This window comes from Saccopteryx bilineata, chromosome 1 (assembly GCF_036850765.1).
Source record: "Saccopteryx bilineata isolate mSacBil1 chromosome 1, mSacBil1_pri_phased_curated, whole genome shotgun sequence".
Classification (NCBI taxonomy): domain Eukaryota; kingdom Metazoa; phylum Chordata; class Mammalia; order Chiroptera; family Emballonuridae; genus Saccopteryx; species Saccopteryx bilineata.
Genome location: NC_089490.1, coordinates 15,258,582 through 15,275,189, shown reverse-complemented (window position 1 = coordinate 15,275,189; position 16,608 = coordinate 15,258,582). Strand labels below are relative to the sequence as shown.

The 16,608-nt window shown below is 48.0% G+C and overlaps 1 protein-coding gene across 4 annotated transcripts in view; it reads right to left on the bottom strand.

Annotated features, from left to right (window-relative positions):
• The window catches only part of RNF8 (ring finger protein 8), a 45,973-nt gene that overhangs the window by 23,242 nt on the left and 6,123 nt on the right, over window positions 1-16,608 (bottom strand). For all 4 annotated transcript variants that reach the window (XM_066239267.1, XM_066239342.1, XM_066239434.1 and 1 more), the window contains exons 2-3: window positions 15,698-15,826; window positions 340-1,071 (exon numbers count right to left, since the gene is read on the bottom strand). In XM_066239267.1, the coding sequence (XP_066095364.1) occupies window positions 340-1,071; window positions 15,698-15,826 (861 nt within the window). The remainder of the gene's footprint in view (window positions 1-339; window positions 1,072-15,697; window positions 15,827-16,608) is intronic.

The window sequence follows — 16,608 nt, the reverse complement described above, 5'->3', positions numbered from 1 at the left end:
TTAGTTGCAATGGGGTGTACTGTGGTTTTGTGGCATCTTGACCTTCATCCAACCGCTGTCTGAATTTCCCTCAGCTCTGAGATGCCTCGATTTTACGTCCTGAGATCAGTTATACCCTGGTGCTGCCTCCACCAGTCACCTGACCCCATCTTGGCACCCCCAACTCCGGCTCTTGATCTGATGAACATCATGCTGAAGCCTTAACCTTTGACCTAACCCCCTCTCTTCCCTAGTGTTCTGTTCCCATTCCACCTCCTGCCCCTGGAACTCATATTTGGCCCCTGACCCAGAAAGAGCCCTGGCCAGGGGCTCACCCAGGGCCTGCTCCCCGGACGGTACCTGGAGACGCTGCTGCCCCTCCTGGAAGGTCCTCTCCAGCTGCTCCACCAGGGCCTGCTGCTGGGCCTGCACTGTGCACAGCTGGGACTGCAGCTCCTGCAGCTCCTGCTCCATCTTCACAACGACCTTCAGGTCCCCCTTCTGGGGCTGCTGCTTCTTATTCAGAACTGCTACCTGTTTCTCCTGCACCTCTGTTTTGAGCTTCAGAATCCTAGACATGGTCAACTTAAACATCTCTAAGCTGCCCTGAGACACTGGTGGGTTTGAGGCCTTCTGCTTCTTATGGTGAGGCACCAGGACTCCGGCGGGGCCAGCGGGGGCTCGGGCCCCTGCGCTGCTCTCGCTTGGCTCCGACTTGGGTCCCAAACGCTCAGAGGCTTGACTGGCCGCTTCACCTTTCCCATGGGACTTCAGTGGTCGACTGGGGTCACAAGACTCTTTACTCATTTTGGATTTCAAATGGGAGGGGCCTTCCGCTTCAGGACCCTCCAATTCACCCAAACTACATTTCCTTTTAGTTCTCAAGCCCTTATTTTTTCCCACCATCCGCTCACTCGTTGGGGCAAGACGAGGAGACAACTTCACCCAGTCGTCTTCGGTCACTTCATATTCATACTCTGCAATCGCCTTATTGTCCAGGGGGACCCCAAGCTGGATGCGGTCGCCCTTGTGGACAGGATAGACCTCCAAAGATTGCAGACGCACTCTGTTCAGCCAAACGCCGTTCAGACTCTGGGGAAAAGGGAAAGAAAGACGAAATAAGCTTCCTGATTTTCCTCCTCTTAATGGAATGTCTCCCCTGCTGCTGCACAACCTTCCATCTTTCCAGAAGGAAAACCCTTGAGAACAAGTAGAAAAGAAAGGTTCATAGAACCACCATCCTTAGAAACGGCATTCTTCTACAGCCCTTGGCTTTTTACCTATATTTCACAGTCATTCCTCCGCAGAGAACTGCCCATGGAACAGGCAGGAATCATCTTATTACTGGCGGATACATTACTCAGATAAATGCAGCAGCACTAAAAGAAACGCAAATCTAACAGCTGCTATTGACCTAAACTGAGGCAATGGTCCAGCACTGAGAACGTGGCTGCTGGCACAGCGAGCAGCACCCAGTGGTGAGGCTCAGGAGGCAGGCGTGGCCAGCAAAGCCCTGCGAGCACCGTCTCCAGTGGCGCCCCTGACCACACTGGTCAGTGAGCACAGCACTTCCAAACGAAGAGTACCAATGCCTGTCCTGGGGCCAAGCTGCAGTGGGATCGGACCTAGTTACCGTATTCCCCCATGAATAAGATGCACCTTTTCCTGAAAAATTTGGCATCTATAAACTGGGTGCATCTCATACAGTGACTGTAGATTTTCATTACTTGCATTTCCCACTTTTTCGTGCTTGTTTTTTCGTTCATTGTCGAAGACAGTGATTCGTCATCACACAGAGAACAAGCTAATGGATGGGAGTTTTGACAGTGAAGGGGAGTTGTATGAATTTTATGATGAATAAAACTTAAGATCAATAACTTTATTAATACATTTTTTTTTCAAATTTCAGGCCCCAAAATTAAGGTGCGTCTTATACTTGGGGAACTACGATTGTCGGGAGCCGATCCACTAATGCTGGCTAACTAGGTCACAGCAGAAGAAGATCCACAACTGCTGGTTGACAAAGTCACAGCAAAAGAAGATAGAGTCACCGCAGTAAGACCAATAGCTGCGGGTTGACAAAGTCACCGCAAAGGATAGGCACAATGATACTCCCCCCTTTAATCTTTTGAATTAATCTGGCCTTATATTCCCCCCTTTTTCTGGGAGTGTGCTATTATTTGTAGCACAGGGATAATAGTACCGTGCTTTCCCTGTAGAATTGTAGTAATTTCTTTGGAAATGAGACAGAAGGTGTAAATTGCACAGAAAAGCCTGTAAGCCCCTTGAACTGGGCTCATAAACATAAGAGGCTGGCCATGATATCCCTCATAAAGGGTTAAGTTTGTAGGAGAACTTCTTCTTATTAATCATGTTAGAAAGAATAAAGTTAGAACTTAACTAGTGTATGAATATAGTAAATAAATAAAGTTTAACTAGACATTAGAATCTTAGATAAATGTAGTGGAGTGGCCTGTTGCGTGGCCTTGGATAGGAGTGCAGCTGGCTAGTAAAAAATGTTTTGTTAAAAGACTTGTTTTGTCACTGAAGGCAGTTGCTGGGCTTTTCTCAGTAAAACATTCTCATGAGATTTTTGTATTTTCCAAGAATAAGAGAGGTATGTGGTGGGATTCATAGCAGCAGTAGCAACTAATGCCTTCTGATATTATGTTGCTACTAGCTATCTTGCAGGTGCACTCTATGTATTTCTAAGTAAAAATTACTCTTTATACTATGTCAGTTTCTTTTTTTTTTTTTTTTACAGAGGCAGAGATAGACAGGGACAGACAGACAGGAACGGAGAGAGATGAGAAGCATCAATCATCAGTTTCTCATTGTGCTTTGCGACTTCTTAGTTGTTCATTGATTGCTTTCTCACATGTGCCTTGACCCGCGGGCCTTCAGCAGACCGAGTAACCCCCTGCTGGATCCAGCGACCTTGGGTCTAAGCTGGTGAGCTCTTTGCTCAAACCAGATGAGCCCATGCTCAAGCTGGCGACCTCGGGGTCTCGAACCTGGGTCCTTCCGCATCCCAGTCCGACGCTCTATCCACTGCGCCACCACCTGGTCAGGCTTATGTCAGTTTCTTAACAGCAAGCCTTTTGTAGTCTTGTGAAAAAAGAATTAGGACACTACATGAACTCAAGGCTACTTCCCTGAGCAAGCGGTGGTCCTCTGCTAGTCCTTGATGATTTCGTCTGCTATCTCTTTCTGTGCCCTTGACTCACAACAAGAGTAAAATAGTTATTAATTAGTACTAATCTTTTAGAAGTTTGTACCAATATTATTATTACTAGTGTATAACTGTACTTTGAATAACTTACCACCTGACTTGTAGCTTATAGATATGAATTAACTGTTATCTGGAAACATGTAACCATGGTGAAACAAAATACCATGTGACTGTAACTCAGTGTGTATGCATAAAAAGTAATGTTAGACCAGCCATTGAGAGAGATGCCTGGCAGTAAATGCTAACCAGAGAATAAAGAATTCGGCTCTCTCACTCGATTTCGCCGACGCCGTCTCCTCCTGTGGGACCCCTGGATCCTCCCCCCGGGGCTGGACCCCGGCATACGATAATAGCACCAGAGGTCCCTGGGGCAACGAGGCCCCGTGGCTGAGACCTGGGGCTCTGGGCTCAGATCACTTGGGCTTGTTATGTGCATGGCCTTCGGCAACTTACTTAACCCCGCCCCTCCACAGTTTTGTCTATAAAATAGGGATAACACGGTATCTGCTTCATATGGTTCCTGTGAGGAATAAATGAGAAATAGCACAGTGATTCACATATAATAAATGCTTGATAACTATTTACTTTATGGTTTTAACAAATAGAGTTTAGGGGTTAAGAGCGTGGACCCTGGAGTCAGATTGCCTGAGTTTATAATCTGGCTTCATCTAACAGCTGAGTAATACTAACAGTCTCTCTCTCCCGGTGTCTGTGCGGATTTGGTGAGGCAACTAACATATGTAATATACTTAGGGAAGTGCATGGCACATGGTAAGTGTCATGTAAGTGCTCGCTACCATGATTACGTTCTGGCTTGATTTATCAACAATCGCTTCAGTTCTGCACTCAGCATCTCACAAGGCAGAGATACACGGAATGCAAAATTGGAAGACAGGGAAACGCCTTTTAGCAGCTGACTGTGAAAAGCAAAACACAAGAGCCCGGACATGCAGATGTGGGGTTACACAGCACAGCCTACTAACCCAGTGGAGTAGCATGCAAAGTGGGGTTAGCTAAGGAATGCTAACTTGGGGTGACGGGTTCTACAACACATGAAGCCAATGCAGAATGTAGAGCTTCAAGAAACAAGCACGCATTTCAAGTGCCAATGTCAAGGACTTTAACTTCAGGGGACAGGCCAGAGATGAAACTCACAGCTGAATCAGTACATAGATTTATGTTTATGTTGGTTACTATAGCTACCTACTTTCAGCTGCAAAAATTACTGGTCAACCCAAATATGCAGGGTGGGGGCTTGACCACAATGCACAGAGGATGAACGAGAGTAGAGACTGGATGTCGGCTCTGGTTTGGTTGGTATTAGGTCCTTGTTTCTGGTTTTATATCATTTGGATGGAGTGGGGAGAGGGAGAGAAAGCTGAGCAGATAGTATATATTGATAGATATACACTGAAATGCCGGCTTCAACCTTTGGCCGCACCTGGCTCACCTGGCTACCCCTCTCCCAACCTTTCCATTCCTCTTCAGCCTGAGAAACTATGAGGAGTGCCCAGCTCTGCTAACACGTGCAAAAATGACAAAGGAGGGGGTGGGAGTCAGGAGAAGATTAATATCAGAACAGATTATACAGACAGAGGAAGAAGGTTTGGGGAAAAGTACTATGACACAGAAGTAATATGTCATCTAATGCCAAGGTAAGAAAAATCTCCAAGGCAAAGATAAGGTGAAAGAAAAAAAGAAAAGAAAAGAGAAGAAAAAAGAAAGGTTACAGAAGCAGCCCAAGACCTGAGAGAACGGAATTCCTAAAAAGCTGAGCAAACTTTCAAGACACACTGCAGCCTCCACTAGGACCTCTGCATTAATTCGCCTCCTCCAGAGCCCTTCAGGCCTGGAAAAGCAGCTCTCAGCCTTTCCCCATCACACTTTACCCTGGGACCCTCTGCTTACCCATGCATCACTTCCTGGTGACACCTAGTGGTATAATTTAGGCCACAGCCCTGAGTCAGGTCTGTTCACAAGGTGACTATAAAAAAAAGGATGAAAATACCATGCCTATATAAGAACAATCAAGTACTGCCAGGATATGATCTCAAATACAGTGGTTTAAATAAATCAACCTCTGTTCAAGCCTTTCTAGATGTTGGTTTTCAAAAATAACCAGTTTGAACAATGTAGGCAGCAGCAGCCAAGTGATAACCAAAAAAGCGTGCCTGATGTCTCTTCACCATCAATGGGGAAAAGGTGGGAGCACAAACCCCCTTACACAATAATTACTTCACCTGACGCTCAATCTCTGTCCTGAGTTGATAATTGGTTGTTGAAGACAGTGGAGGCCCAAAGTCAAAAGGCAATGTTTTTGGCCCTGGCCGGCTGGTTCAGTAGATAGAGCACTGGCCTGGCATATGGACTTCCCGGGTTCAATTTCCCTTCAGGGCACACAAGAGAAAAGACCATCTGCTTCTCTTCCCCTCCTCTCCCCTTCTCTCTCTCTTCTTTTCCCGGAATGATTTGAGCATTGGCCCCAAGTGCTGAGGATAGCTCAGGTGATCTGAACCTTGGCCTCAGGCACTTAAAATAGTTTGGTTAAGCCCTGGCCGGTTGGCTCAGTGGTAGAGCGTCGGCCTAGCGTGCGGAGGACCCGGGTTCGATTCCTGGCCAGGGCACACAGGAGCAGCGCCCATTTGCTTCTCCACCCCTCTGCCGCGCTTTCCTCTCTGTCTCTCTCTTCCCCTCCTGCAGCCAAGACTCCATTGGAGCAAAGATGGCCCGGGCGCTGGGGATGGCTCTGTGGCCTCTGCCTCAGGCGCTAGAGTGGCTCTGGTCGCAACATGGCGACGCCCAGGATGGGCAGAGCATCGTCCCCTGGTGGGCGTGCCGGGTGGATCCCGGTCGGGCGCCTGCGGGAGTCTGTCTGACTGTCTCTCCCTGTTTCCAGCTTCAGAAAAATACAAAAAAAAAAAAAAAAAGTTTGGTTGATTCAAGCATCAGCCCAAGGCAGGGGTGCTGGGTGGATCTGAGTTAGGGCACATGTGGGAGTCTGCCTCACTATCTTCAGTCTTCTAAAAAAAGGGCAATGTTTTCTTTGAGTTTTCCAGGTGATTTACATAGCTTAAATGATTCTGAACCCTGACTATACAGTGAAATCACAAGGAAATGTTTTCAACCAATAGCAATGCCTGCGTCTCACCATCTTGAAAAGACTTGGCAAATGACTTCAGATATGACCATAACAATGATCTCCTGCACCTGAAATACAAACCTTTCATCAAGAGGAGGAGGTGGATGGCTCGGTGGTAGAGCGTCGGCCTGGCGTGCAGAAGTCCCGGGTTCGATTCCCGGCCAGGGCACACAGGGGAAGCGCCCATCTGCTTCTCCACCCCTCCCCCTCTCCTTCCTCTCTGTCTCTCTCTTCCCCTCCCGCAGCCAAGGCTCCATTGGAGCAAAGATGGCCTGGGCGCTAGGGATGGCTTCTTGGCTTCTGCCCCAGGCGCTAGAGTGGCTCTGGTCACAACATAGCGATGCCCCGGAGGGGCAGAGCGTCGCCCCCTGGTGGGCGTGCCGGGTGGATCCCGGTCGGGCGCATGCGGGAGTCTGTCTGACTGTCTCTCTCCGTTTCCAGCTTCAGAAAAATGGAAAAAAAAAAAAAAAAAAGGAGGAGGTTGCTAAGGCATCATGCCAGAAAGGAGCAGCTGTTCAGAAAAAAAAATATGCAAAAAGGGGAGGGGAAGGGCTGACTTGTAAGAATAGTTGCTCCATCAGAACAACTCAGTCATAGCCTCTCTCCAAACTCAGTTACTTCACAAACTGAATCAAAGCTAAGAAATTTAAACCAGAAGACTTGGAAGAACCAGGCACCTACCTTTCCTCTACTTCCCTTGTCTGAGGCCTGAGAGAGGGGTCTTTTGATACAGCCCCAGAAGAGAGGGAGGACAGCGATCTGCTGCCGCCACAGGCTGCCCCGTGTCCCTGGGGTTGGTGTTCAAGGAGCACTAACATCAGTCAGCTAGTGGCTTCCCAACCTCTCAAATCCGCTGTCCCACAAGTGGGAGACATCCATATTGCACATAATTAGGGGAAGAAGCCGCAGACAGCTCAGCTTCACAGTACCACAACCCGTCACTCAGCAAGCCGCTCTGACGAGGAAGCATCTCTCTAAGGTGTTTTGATATAAGCTATTGCAGGGGCTTTTCAAACTTTGCAGCTATGTCTTAAATATGCATAATTAATTTGGTTAAAATCATGCAAACAGCACTGCAAACTGCATGTCCTCTACTGGTATTTTTTTTTTTTTTTTATTTATTCATTTTAGAGAGGAGAGGGAGAGACAGAGAGAGAGAAGGGGGGAGGAGCTGGAAGCATCAACTCCCATATGTGCCTTGACCAGGCAAGCCCAGGGTTTCGAACCGGCGACCTCAGCATTTCCAGGTCGACGCTTTATCCACTGCGCCACCACAGGTCAGGCGTCTCTACTGGTATTTGACAGCCGGGCACAGCAGAGGGACTCAGCTGAATCTGAGCCCGGGCTGATTCGCTCATTCAACCAGTCAGCTAGTAGAAGGCATCGAGCAAGTCAGTTTCTATCTCCGGGCCTCACATCCATCTGTCCCCAGATACATCATCTCTAAGGTCCCCTTTTCAGTGGCAATTTCTTTTCACACAGGGTTTGCCAAGAGTGCTGACCCAACTGACTTAGCATTTACACAGCCTCTCCTTCAGCCCAGTGCCAACTCAACTGAGTCCCAGTGCAGGAGGGTACCTTCTCCAAAGACTTATACCCACCAGTTCTATGCATGAAAACATGAGGCTGCTGGGCAGGCCTGCAGCACACCTGTGATACTGCAAATTATAATTAAAGCATGTATTTGGACTCCATCCCCATTTCTAGCACAGAGCTTCCAAAACATTTAGAATTTCCTAAGCAGTGAAAGAGAGCAAGGTGTCTTTTGTTATGCTAATAAGGTGACTCTGGCACTGTCTCCAGGCCACCTAAGGATGCTGGCTGGAACTTTTAAGTTCCGCCCTTTGATCTCTGGAGAGGAGGGGTCTGGAGGCTGAACTGATCACCAATGGCCAATGATTTAATCAATCATGCTTCTGTAATGAAGCCTCCATTAAAACCAAAAATAAGGTTCCAGGAACTCCTGGGCTGGACCCACGGAGGTGCTGGAGGAGCAGTGCACCCACACAGGGTGTGCAAGTTCCACGCCCCTCCCGTATCGCCTGCCTACACACCTCTCCTAATTGGATAGTCATCTGTATCCCTTGTCATGGCCTTTACAATTTTTAAAATTCATTTAATTTTCAATTACGACAACATACAGTATTATATTAGTTTCGGGTGTACATTCCAGTGATTAGACATTCCGTCACTTACTAAGTGATCACCCCGATAAATCCTGGACCCATCTGATACTATACATAGTTACTAGAATATTACTGACTGTATTCCCTATGCTGTACTTTACATCCCCATGGCTGTTCTGTTACTTAATCTCCCCACCTCACCCCCCATCTGGCACCATCAATATGCTGTTCTTTGTACCTTTAAGACTGTTTGTTCTGTCTAACCTCTGGTGGCGCAGTGGATAAAGCATCGACCTGGGAACACTGAGGTTGCCGGTTCAAAACCCTGCACTTGTCTGGTCAAGGCATATATGGGAGTTGATGCTTTCTGCTCCTCTCTCTCTCTCTCTCTCTCTCTCTGTCTTTCTCTCCCTCCTTCCTCACTAAAATGAATAAAAAAATAAAAAAAAAGACTTCTGCTTTCTTGTTTGTTTTTTAGATTCACTTTTTAATAAATATTTATTATATTGCCATTTTATTCATATTTTTAATCTTTTCTTATTATTCTTAAAGAAGAACCTTTAACATTTCATGTAATACAGGTTTGGTGGTGATGAACTCCTTTAACTCTTTCTTGTCTGGGAAGCTCTTTATCTGTCCTTTGATTCTAAATGATAGCTTTGCTGGGTAGAGTAATCTTGGTTGTGGGTCCTCGCTTTTCATCACGTTCAATATTTCTTGCCAACCCCTCTGGTGTGCAAAGTTTCTGTTGAGAAATCAACTGATAGTCTTTTTTTAAAAAGATATTATTTATTCATTTTAGAGAGGAGAGAGAGAAAGGGGGGCTGAGGAACGAGAAGCATCAACTCGTAGTTGCTTCTCATGTGTCTTGACCAGGGAAGCCCAGGTTTCAAACAGTGACCTCAGCATTCCAGACTGAGGCCTCATCCACTGCGCCACCACAGGTCAGGCAGAGAAATCAGCTGATAATCTTATAGGAGCTCCCTTGTAGGTAACTAATGGTCTTCTCTTTATGATTTTACGATCCTCTCTTTGGCCCTGGCTGGATAGCTCAGTTGGTTAAAGCACTGTCCCAATACACATCAAGGTTGTGGGTTTGATTCCCAGTCAGGGCACATAAAAGAATCAACCAATGAATGCATAAATAAGTGGAACAACAAATTGATGTTTCTCTCTCCCCCTCTCCTCAAAAATCAATAATAAAAAAAGATTCTGGCCTGACCTGTGGTGGCGCAGTGGATAAAGCGTCAACCTGGAAATGCTGAGGTCGCCAGTTCGAAACCCTGGGCTTGCCTGGTCAAGGCACATATGGGAGTTGATGCTTCCAGCTCCTCCCCACCTTCTCTCTCTCTGTCTCTCCCTCTCCTCTCTAAATAAATAAATAAAAATAAATAAAATCTTAAAAAAAAAAGATTCTGTCTTTAACCTTTGGCATTTTTATTATGCTGTGTCTTAGTGTGGGCCTCTCTGGGTTCATCTTGTTTGGGCCTCTGCAGGTTAGAGAAATTTTCTGTCATTTTTTTCAAATAGGTGTTCAATTTCTTGCTCTCTCTCTTCTCCTTCTGGTACACCCCTTCCCCTTCCTCCACGATGCAGATGTTAGTTAGTACATTGAAGTCCCATACTTCACTACACTATCCTCATTTTTTAAATTCTCTATTCTTTTTAGCATTCTGATTGGTTGTTTTTTGCTTCCTGTTAAGCCAGTGGCCAAGGCCACCATCACAGCACCCTGGCCCATGCAGGTTCGCATTGGACTCGGACAATCGGTAAAGAAACAATGGAGCCAATAACTGATGGGCCATTATCTTTAATCCTAGCTTTCACCTGGCGGGCAAGTAAAAACACACACTGGGCTCCAAAACCCACTCACATTCAGTGCTCACAAAGCTACTGACTTATCCAAGTTTCCTAGAATCAAAGGTTCCTAGCTCACCACTTATTCACCTCTGTTCCCCATCTCCTTCCTTCTCTCTGCACGAACTGGCTTCTCCCTCAACACTCCGCCATTTTGGCTGCTTCTCCTGGCCTCCTCCACGTGGCCTTTCTCTGCTCTCTCCTCTAATGATAATCTCAGGAACCAAGAGCGCAAGCTCTCGTTCTGCTCCCATTTTATAGTGTAGATTCAAAACCTTTAATACAATATACAAAATAGGGAAGTCTCTAATACAAAGTCACTTATCTGGGGCATGATGGGATTGTACCACCCCACATCAAAACGGGTGGGAAAGGATTAATCCCAAAACCAAGCCCCAGGCTACAAGGATTCTGCCTGCCCACAGCCTGCCCCCAACACACATTAATATCACCTGAGTGACGGGCCTCCATGTGGGCAGTGTCATCTTTAACAAAGTGAGCATAATATATTTTATCTGCCCAACAATCCACCCCTATGCTCACTTTACTACCCACAATCTACATCACCGGCATCCCTGTGCAAGGAAATTAGGCACATTACACAAATTACAACAGCACAAATCATACAGTTTCAATAATCACAAAGGTGCACTTCACCAGTCTCTGAGCACTTTGCCCAAAGCACAAGATGTCCTCGGCCTATGGGAAAAGCTTCCCAGGGCAGGAGAGTGCTTCCAGCAAAGCCGTCCCCCACCCCCATCAGGGTATTTCACATTGTCCAAAATCCGTAAGTCCATCCAACAAAGGAGCCAGTGCCCACTCAGGTCGTAGTCCAGGAAATCAGTCCAGGCACATGGGGCCTCAGCCACCCCCCTCATCCCTGCCATCCTGGCAGGTCTTACACTGTCCCAAAGAGGGGCACATGGCAATGGCAGTCAGCATTTCCATCTCTGCTCCTGAGAGCATGTCCAGCCCTATGTCCCAAAATCACAGACCTACCAGCTGGGCTCTCATCTTATGGAGACTGCGGATTGCAACTCCAGCCCGATTCTCCTCATCCTCCAAAGAGGAACTGAAAACACCAGCTCCCGTGGCTCGAGCCCCGGGCTGCTGCAGCCTTCTGCTCCACAGACCTTGCAGCTCTGGCTTCAGCCTCAGCTTCAGCCTCAGCCCCGGCTTCCTGCCGCTGCTGGCACTCCACAATATCCAGAGCAATCTGCAACTCACGAACCTGTGACTCCTCCTCCAGCAGCTGCTCCATTTCCAGGTTGTAAGGCCAGAAGCCACGGCCACTATCACGGCAGCCACGGCCACTATCACGGCAGCCCCGCCCATGCAGGTTCGCATTGGATTCGGACAGTCGGTAAAGAAACAACGGAGCCAAAAACTGATAGGCCATTTTTTTTTATTCTAGCTTGCACCGGCGGGCAAGTAAAAACACACACTGGGCTCCAAAACCCACTCACATTCAGTGCTCACAAAGCTACTGACTTATCTGAGTTTCCTAGAATCAAAGCTTTCTAGCTCACCAGCCTTATTCTCCTCAGTTCCCCATCTCCTTCCTTATCCCAGATACAAACTCTGCACAAACTGGCATTTCACTCAGCACTCTGCCATCTTGACTGCTTTTCCTGACCTACTCCATGTGGCCTCCTTCTGCTCTCTGCTCTACTCTCTCCTCTAATGATAATCTCAGGAACCAAGAGCGCAAACTCTCGTTCTGCCTCCATTTTATATTGTAGCTTCACAACCTCTAATCCAATATACAAACAGGGAAGTCTTTAATACAAAGTCACTTCTCTGAGGCATGATTGGATCGTACCACCCCACATCAAAAAGGGTGGGAAAGGATTAATTCCAAAACCAAGCCCCAGGCTACAAGGATTCTCAACACACATTAATATCACCTGGGCTACGGCCTCACGTGGGCAGCGCCACTTTAACAAAGTGAGCATAATACATTTTATCTGCCCAACACAGGTGAATCTCGCAAACCTGGTCGGCCTCCTCCTCCAGCGCTTCCTCCAGCTCCAGGGTCAACATCTGTTTCTCCCATGTTTGCTCCAGCTCCTTCCACTGCTTGGTTTGCAGGTCCCGGGCAGCCTCTTCCACAGAGCTCTTGGTTTCCTCACTCATGGCTGTAAAAGTCAGCCAGCCTATGGTCCCCAAAAGGACAGCCATGGGGAACCATAACAGCAGCCAGTCCTCTACTCCACCACTCAAAGGCGGTGGCGGCTCCTTGCCGATCTGTATCGAATCCTGCCACAGACTACGCCAAATGTAAAGCCAGTAGCCATGGCCACCATCACAGCCGCCTGGCCCATGCAGGTTCGCATTGGATTCAGACAGTCGGTAAAGAAACAACGGAGCCAAAAACTGATGGGCCATCATCTTTAATCCTAGCTTGCACCCGGCAGACAAGTTAAAAACACACACTGGGCTCCAAAACCCACTCACATTCAGTGCTCACAAAGCTACTGACTTATCCTTGTTTCCTAGAATCAAGGGTTCCTAGCTCACCAGACTTATTCTCCTCAGTTCCCCATCTCCTTCCTTCTCCCTGCACAAACTCTGCACAAACTGGCTTCTCACTCAACATTCCGCCATCTTGGCTGCTTCTCCTGGCCTCCTCCACGTGGCCTTTCTCTGCTCTCTGCTCTGCTCCTCTAATGATAATCTCAGGCCCTGGCCGGTTGGCTCAGTGGTAGAGTGTCGGCCTGGCGCGCAGGAGTCCCGGGTTCGATTCCCAGTCAAGGCACACAGGAGAAGCGCCCATCTGCTTTTCCACCCCTCCCCCTCTCCTTCCTCTCTGCCTCTCTCTTCCCCTCCCGCAGCCGAGGCTCCATTGGAGCAAAGATGGCCTGCGCACTGGGGATGGCTCTGTGGCCTCTGCCTCAGGCGCTAGAGTGGCTCTGGTCGTGACAGAGCGATGCCCCGGATGGGCAGAGCATCGCCCCCTGGTGGGCGTGCCGGGTGGATCCCGGTCGGGCACGTGCGGGTGTCTGTCTCCCCGTTTCCAGCTTTAAAAAAGTACAAAAGAAAAAAAAGATAATCTCAGGAACCAAGAGAGCAAGCTCCTGTTCTGCCCCCATTTTATAGTGTAGAAATCAAAACCTTTAATCCAATATACAAAATAGGGAAGTCTCTAATACAAAGTCACTTATCTGGGGCATGATGGGATTGTACCACCCCACATCAAAACGGGTGGGAAAGGCTTAATCCCAAAACCAAGCCCCAGGCTACAAGGATTCTGCCTGCCCACAGCCCGCCCCCAACACACACTAATATCACCTGGGTGAAGGCCTCCACGTGGGCAGCGCCATCTTAACAAAGTGAGCATAATATATTTTATCTGCCCAACAACCCCCAAACCGATTAGCTGTGTGGACTGTGCTAATCACCATGGAGAATCTGCTGTGCAGGGACCCACCCACAAAGCAGGACTTACTTCAGTGGCATTCTAGTGCCGGCTGAGCGCACCCCTTGAGTTTGTCATTTGTGGAGGTGGTTGGGTGATGTTTTGAGGTGATCTGAACCTGTCCACCAGGTGTGCTGGCTCTGGGGCACTCTAGGAGGGAGGCGCAGGCCAAGGTCTGCTGCTGCCTGTGTTCTGCCAGGGGCCACATGCAACAAAGCAATCTGCAGATGGCTGCTACTTGTGCTGGGCCTGAAGATGCCCAGGAGACACCAAACTGCAAACCAAGGCGGGCTGCAGATAGTGCTGAGCCTGGGGCTACTTAGCAAGATCTACCGGCCATATGGAAGCCAGATGCTGCTTCTTTAAGAGATTTAAGAAAGACTGAAGTATGAGCCAAGATAGGCCATTCATATGGAAAGGCCACTGGAAACAGCTTGGGTGAGCCCATAAATTGGTGAGGTGGGGTTTCAGAGAATCAGCGGGGCGGGGTGAACAGTGATAGCCAGGTTGATGGAGTCACAGATACGGCACTCACCTGCCAGCTCTGTAGGGGGGAGGGCCCAGAAAAGGAACAATGGCCTCTGCCAGCCCTTCTGTCTGGGAGAAAGCTGCCCCTCCAGCTCTCATCCTGATGCTAGACAGTTCAGTTCCTCCCCACATGCCCCTGGTGCCTTTCAAGCTGCTGCCTAGTGCTGGAGCTCAGAGTGAATGAGACCGAGGAAGTCACCAGATTGAGTATTGGATCGCCGGTTTGAGCATGGGGTCGCCAGCTTGAGTGCAGTATCATCAACGTGATCCCAAGGTCGCTGGCTCAGCAAGGGGTCACCGGCTCAGCTTGAGCCCTCACAGGTCAAGGTACATACAAGAAGTAACCAATGAACAATTAAAATAAAGCAAGTACAAGTTGATGCCCCCTCTCTCTCTCTTTCTCAAAAAAAAAAAAGATAGCGTCAGAATTATAGGAGACCCAGCCGGTGCCCCAGCATTGCTTAGTAGTGTGGGGGTAACCCTCCCCACAAGCAGGAATTCATCTCCAAACCATTTTTTTCTTAAAGGAAAGAATGTCTTTTTTTAAAAAAATATTTTATTTATTGATTTTTAGAGAGAGAGGAGAGAGAGAAGGGGGGAGGAGCAGGAAGCATCAACTTCCATATGTGCCTTGACCAGGCAAGCCCAAGGTTTCGAACTGGCGACCTCAGTGTCCCAGGTCGACGCTTTATCCCACTGCGCCACCACAGGTCAGGCTCCAAACCATTTTAATATACTTCCTTCTAACAATTATCTTTAAAATCCTTCCAACCAGAGCAGTGCAAAATAGTGTCTGAAGACATTTTATACCTCCTAACCCTTAATTGCCTACATGAGAACTCCTCTCACCCCACTGTCTTTACTTTCATTGTATGCCTGGGTGCTTGTCTATCTGCACTTTAGGCACTTCCTAAATTTCTGGGCCATATAGACCACACCTCCATTAGTATTGACGCCTGGCAGCATTTTAAAGGAGATAGCCCGTTATTCAAAGGGAATCTCCCCCAGAACAGCAATCCAGGCTTAAAAGGAGGGAGGTGTGCTCTGATAGAAAGGAGTGGGGAGGGGAAGGAGCTCGGGGCAGGGGCTCAGCCCCCCAGGCCCTGAACCACAGGTGTGCTCCAGAGTCTTCACCAGGTTCCCAAGTGACACAGGGCCAGTTCCCCTAGGAATTTAGTCCAGTTTCTGGAGCAGGAGCTACTGCACAATTTAGGTGTTCCTTTCAGGGTAACTAACTACAAGTCCTTAGAAATTATTCCGGCATAATCTAATCTCTGCAGCAAAGAGTGGTTAGGGAGATGATACATTTTTTTGAATCTTTAAATGTGTACCATGTTATTACCTATGGAAAAAAAAGGCAATTTAAAAATAAATCAAAAATTCACTGAAAGTCATCAGGCGTCTATGGATTCCGGTACCTTATTGTCCATAATTGTCCACTGGCCTTCAGGGTTCTGCTTCAAAACACAGTGCTTTCGGGAAATCATCAGAGGGCTGAGTTTTGATAACAGTTGGTATGTGACACCAAATCCTCGCCCTAAAGTCACCTACGAAGACAACAACATAAGAGACACCATCAGCCATTGTGCTGGAAAGAGAGGTCCTTTACATTCTTGTCGAGCGGTAGTATACACGTGTCCTGCCTTCTGAAACCAGCCTCCTGTGACACCCACACAGCTCATCAGCTGCCAGGGGGCTGCCAGGCACCGAAAGGCAGGAGGCTGTGACAAAGAGAGACAGCTGAATGGGCTTACTCACGGAACATCAGGGTCGGTAGGACCCTGGAAAGTCAGGAGATGGAGGAATTCTTTCTGCAAACTCTCATCAACTAGTTTTAAACACTGCCAAGAACTACAGCCTCTATGCAAGAGTCGGTCCAGTTTTGTAACGGCTGACTTGGCATCTTTCTCGCTATAAATTCCATCCATTGGCCCTGGCTCTGCCATGGGCACCACCAGAAAACCTCCAATTCTCCTCCCACCCGACAACGACAGTGTCTACCATGGCTTCTCTTTTCTTGGCCCTATGTTCCCTGTTTCTTCAAGCTAACTCTCATGGAATGGGTTTGGGTCTCTTTGCTACCCTAATGGGTCTGTGAAGAGACTCCTAGTGTATTTTTATTCCTGGATGCCATATATTTTTTTAAAGACTTTATTTATTTTAGAGAGGAGAGGAGAGGAGAGAGAGAGAGAGAGAGAGAGAGAGGAGACATAAGGGGATAGGAGCAGGAAGCATCAACTCCCATTTGTGCCTTGACAAGGCAAGCCCAGGGTTTTGAACCGGAGATCTCTCAGCATTCCAGGTTGACACTTTATCCACTGCGCCACCA